The sequence below is a fragment of the Staurois parvus genome, unplaced genomic scaffold (genome assembly GCF_062004578.1).
Source record: "Staurois parvus isolate SC_StPar_1 unplaced genomic scaffold, SC_StPar_1.0 ptg000892l, whole genome shotgun sequence".
NCBI classification, from domain to species: domain Eukaryota; kingdom Metazoa; phylum Chordata; class Amphibia; order Anura; family Ranidae; genus Staurois; species Staurois parvus.
In genome coordinates, this window is record NW_028318688.1 from 455,001 (window position 1) to 460,130 (window position 5,130).

The following is a 5,130-nucleotide window of genomic DNA, read 5'->3' on the forward strand; positions in this document are numbered from 1 at the left end:
TGGAGAATAATGATGAGGAGATCAGCAGCAGAAGAATATAGAATGAGGAAACTAGCGGTATGAGAAGGAGGATGATGAGGCCTGTAGTATAATGAAGATGGAAAGGTGATGGGGGGGGGGGGGTAATAATGATGAGGCATGTTGTGTGATGATGGGGGAGGAGGATGTTGAGGTCTGTAGTAGTATGATGATGGGGGAGGAGGATGTTGAGGTCTGTAGTATGATGATGGGGGAGGAGGATGTTGAGGTCTGTAGTAGTATGATGATGGGGGAGGAGGATGTTGAGGTCTGTAGTAGTATGATGATGGGGGAGGAGGATGTTGAGGTCTGTAGTAGTATGATGATGGGGGAGGAGGATGTTGAGGTCTGTAGTAGTATGATGATGGGGGAGGAGGATGTTGAGGTCTGTAGTAGTATGATGATGGGGGAGGAGGATGTTGAGGTCTGTAGTAGTATGATGGGGGGAGGAGGATGTTGAGGTCTGTAGTATGATGATGGGGGGAGGAGGATGTTGAGGTCTGTAGTATGATGATGGGGGGAGGAGGATGTTGAGGTCTGTAGTAGTATGATGGGGGGAGGAGAATGTTGAGGTCTGTAGTAGTATGATGGGGGGAGGAGAATGTTGAGGTCTGTAGTAGTATGATGGGGGGAGGAGAATGTTGAGGTCTGTAGTATGATGATGGGGGGAGGAGGATGTTGAGGTCTGTAGTATGATGATGGGGGAGGAGGATGTTGAGGTCTGTAGTAGGATGATGGGGGAGGAGGATGTTGAGGTCTGTAGTATGATGGGGGGGGGGGGGGGGGGGGAGGATGTTGAGGTCTGTAGTATGATGGGGGGGGGGGGGGGAGGATGTTGAGGTCTGTAGTATGATGGGGGGGGGGAGGATGTTGAGGTCTGTAGTATGATGGGGGGGGGGGGGAGGATGTTGAGGTCTGTAGTATGATGGGGGGGAGGAGGATGTTGAGGTCTGTAGTATGATGGGGGGAGGAGGATGTTGAGGTCTGTAGTATGATGGGGGAGGAGGATGTTGAGGTCTGTAGTATGATGATGGGGGGAGGAGGAGGTTGAGGTCTGTAGTATGATGGGGAGGAGGAGGATGTTGAGGTCTGTAGTATGATGGGGGAGGAGGATGTTGAGGTCTGTAGTATGATGATGGGGAGGAGGAGGATGTTGAGGTCTGTAGTATGATGGGGAGGAGGATGTTGAGGTCTGTAGTATGATGGGGGGGGAAGTTGAGGTCTGTAGTATGATGGGGGGGGGGGGAGGATGTTGAGGTCTGTAGTATGATGATGGGGGGGGGGATGTTGAGGTCTGTAGTATGATGGGGGGGGAGGATGTTGAGGTCTGTAGTATGATGGGGGGGGGGGGGAGGATGTTGAGGTCTGTAGTATGATGGGGGGGGGGAGGATGTTGAGGTCTGTAGTATGATGGGGTGGAGGAGGATGTTGAGGTCTGTAGTATGATGGGGGGGGGGATGTTGAGGTCTGTAGTATGATGGGGGGGAGGAGGATGTTGAGGTCTGTAGTATGATGGGGGAGGAGGATGTTGAGGTCTGTAGTATGATGATGGGGGGGGGGGATGTTGAGGTCTGTAGTATGATGATGGGGGAGGAGGATGTTGAGGTCTGTAGTATGATGAGGGGAGGAGGATGTTGAGGTCTGTAGTATGATGGGGGAGGAGGATGTTGAGGTCTGTAGTATGATGGGGGAGGAGGATGTTGAGGTCTGTAGTATGATGGGGGAGGAGGATGTTGAGGTCTGTAGTATGATGATGGGGGAGGAGGATGTTGAGGTCTGTAGTATGATGATGGGGGAGGAGGATGTTGAGGTCTGTAGTATGATGGGGGGGGGGGGGAGGAGGATGTTGAGGTCTGTAGTATGATGATGGAGGAGGATGTTGAGGTCTGTAGTATGATGGGGGAGGAGGATGTTGAGGTCTGTAGTATGATGGGGGAGGAGGATGTTGAGGTCTGTAGTATGATGATGGGGGAGGAGGATGTTGAGGTCTGTAGTATGATGGGGGGAGGAGGATGTTGAGGTCTGTAGTATGATGGGGGGGGGGGGGGGGGGAGGATGTTGAGGTCTGTAGTATGATGATGGAGGAGGATGTTGAGGTCTGTAGTATGATGGGGGGAGGAGGATGTTGAGGTCTGTAGTATGATGGGGGAGGAGGATGTTGAGGTCTGTAGTATGATGGGGGAGGAGGATGTTGAGGTCTGTAGTATGATGGGGGAGGAGGATGTTGAGGTCTGTAGTATGATGGGGGAGGAGGATGTTGAGGTCTGTAGTATGATGGGGGAGGAGGATGTTGAGGTCTGTATTATGTAAATGATAAGGTCTGTAGTATGATGAAGGGGGACAGTGATGAATCGGGGGGGGGGGGGGCAGAGGATGATGAGGCTTGTATTATGATGATGCTTGTAATATAATGAAGGGGAATGATGAGGCCTGTAGTATGATGGAAGAGATGTATAATGGCCTGTAGTATAATTGAGGAGGAGGCCTGCAGTATGATGGTGATGGGGGAGGTGAATGAAGAGGCCTGTAGTATGATGATTGGGGGGGAGGGGTGTAGTATGATGATTGGGGGGGAGGGGGTGTAGTATGATTGGGGGGGATGTAGTGATGAATGTGAGGGTGAGGCCTGTTGTATGATGATGGGGGGGAGGGGTGTGTAGTATGATTGAGGGGGGGGGGGGGGAGGGGGTGTAGTATGATTGAGGGGGGGAGGGGAATGTAGTGATGATTGTGAGGATGAGGCCTGTAGTATGATGATGGGGGGAGGGGAATGTTGTGAGGACGAGGCCTGTAGTATGATGATTGGGGGAGGGGAATGTAGTGATGACTGTGAGGATGAGGCCTGTAGTATGATGATTGGGGGAGGGGGTGTAGTATGATGATTGGGGGAGGGGGTGTAGTATGATGATTGGGGGAGGGGGTGTAGTATGATGATTGGGGGAGGGGGTGTAGTATGATGATTGGAGGGGGGAGAGGAATGTAATGATGAATGTGAGGATGAGGCCTGTAGTATGATGATGGGGAGGGGGTGTAGTATGATGATTGGGGGAGGGGGTATAGTATGATGATTGGAGGGGAATGTAGTGATGAATGTGAGGATGAGGCCTGCAGTATGATGATGATGGGGGAGGTGAATGATGAGGCCTGTAGTATGATGATTGGGAGGAGGGGGTGTAGTGATGATTGGAGGGGGGAGGGGAATGTAGTGATGAATGTGAGGATGAGGCCTGTAGTATGATGATTGGGGGGGGGGGGGGGGGAGGGGGTGTAGTGATGATTGGAGGGGGGAGGGGAATGTAGTGATGAATGTGAGGATGAGGCCTGTAGTATGATGATTGGGGGGGGGAGGGGGTGTAGTGATGATTGGAGGGGGGAGGGGAATGTAGTGATGAATGTGAGGATGAGGCCTGTAGTATGATGATGGGGGGAGGGGAATGTAGTGATGAGGCCTGTAGTATGATGATGATGGGGGAGGTGAATGATGAGGCCTGTAGTATGATGATTGGGGGGAGGGGAATGTAGTGATGAATGTGAGGATGAGGCCTGTAGTATGATGTTGGGGGGGGGAGGGGAATGTAGTGATGAGGCCTGTAGTATGATGATTGGGGGGAGGGGAATGTAGTGATGAATGTGAGGATGAGGCCTGTAGTATGATGATTGGGGGGGGAGGGGGTGTAGTGATGATTGGAGGGGGGAGGGGAATGTAGTGATGAATGTGAGGATGAGGCCTGTAGTATGATGATTGGGGGGGGAGGGGGTGTAGTGATGATTGGAGGGGGGAGGGGAATGTAGTGATGAATGTGAGGATGAGGCCTGTAGTATGATGATGGGGGGAGGGGAATGTAGTGATGAGGCCTGTAGTATGATGATGATGGGGGAGGTGAATGATGAGGCCTGTAGTATGATGATTGGGGGGAGGGGAATGTAGTGATGAATGTGAGGATGAGGCCTGTAGTATGATGATTGGGGGGGGAGGGGGTGTAGTGATGATTGGAGGGGGGAGGGGAATGTAGTGATGAATGTGAGGATGAGGCCTGTAGTATGATGTTGGGGGGGGAGGGGAATGTAGTGATGAGGCCTGTAGTATGATGTTGGGGGGGGAGGGGAATGTAGTGATGAGGCCTGCATGACACAGCAGGATGCGGCCAGCTCTCCCAGCACACAGCCCGGTCTCCCCCGCACTGTCCCTCCTCCTCCTCTCCCGGACACTTGGACATCCTCCTCCCCAGCCCCGGCCCTCCACCTCCCCGCTCGCCCAGTCAGTCAGGCCCCGGCACTGCGGCCTACCGGCACCCCGCACTCACTCTGATCCGGAAGCCATGTTCAGTGTCCGGCCCAAGCCGCTGACCAGTCCCGGGAATGCCGCTCTCGCTGGATGCTCCGCCCCCTAGCTCCGGTACAAGCTCTCGCTAGTCGCACGGCGCCCGGTGTCCCCTCAACTGTGTGACTGACTGCGGCTAAAGGGGAGGAGCTTGCGCCACCAGCAAAGAGCTGCGTCATTCCGCAGCACCGCGCCTGCGCAACAGGCGCCGCGGCCAATCAGAGAGCGCCAGGGAGGACCACGAGACCCGGAGCACTCCTCCCTCTTTCCCTCCCGGCGAATGTGTCCTATTGGTGTTCTGCGGTCTGGTCCCCGAGAGCTGCCTGGCAACTGACACAACGCGGCCGCTGACTGGCTGCCAATACAGAGTGGGCGGGGGCAGGTCTAGGCATTGAAACTAAAGGCGGAGGGGAAGGGAGAGAGGTGGTTGGCGAGAGTTATCTGGCCGCTTCTGATTGGACGGGAGAGCTGTCAGTCATTGCAGCAGCCATTACTCAAAGTGATTAGTCATAGACATGTGTCATTGTGGTGTGATGGGGAGGCCAGCATGGCCTAGTGTGAGACCACTGCAGGGCCCGTACATGTCATAGAGGGCCACACCAGGGCCAGCAGCACAGCATACACTGCAACGGAAAGGCCCTAAAATGTCCACGTGACCGACTATGACCAAAGAACTGTGTGCTCCAGGAAGTAGGGAGAGAAAAATAGGAACAGACTGGGGCGACACCTGCTGACCAGATACAAGACTGCAGCCTATATAATATAACATTATACAATGTCATATTATGTAT

General features: G+C 53.7%; 1 protein-coding gene across 1 annotated transcript in view; it reads right to left on the reverse strand.

The window, feature by feature from the left end:
* Positions 1 to 4,498, reverse strand: part of VCP (valosin containing protein) — an 80,723-nt gene extending 76,225 nt beyond the window's left edge. The window contains exon 1 of the mRNA XM_089656159.1: positions 4,323 to 4,498. Coding sequence (XP_089512285.1) covers positions 4,323 to 4,339 — 17 coding nt within the window. The 5' untranslated portion in view covers positions 4,340 to 4,498. The remainder of the gene's footprint in view (positions 1 to 4,322) is intronic.
* Positions 4,499 to 5,130: the final 632 nt, after the last annotated feature.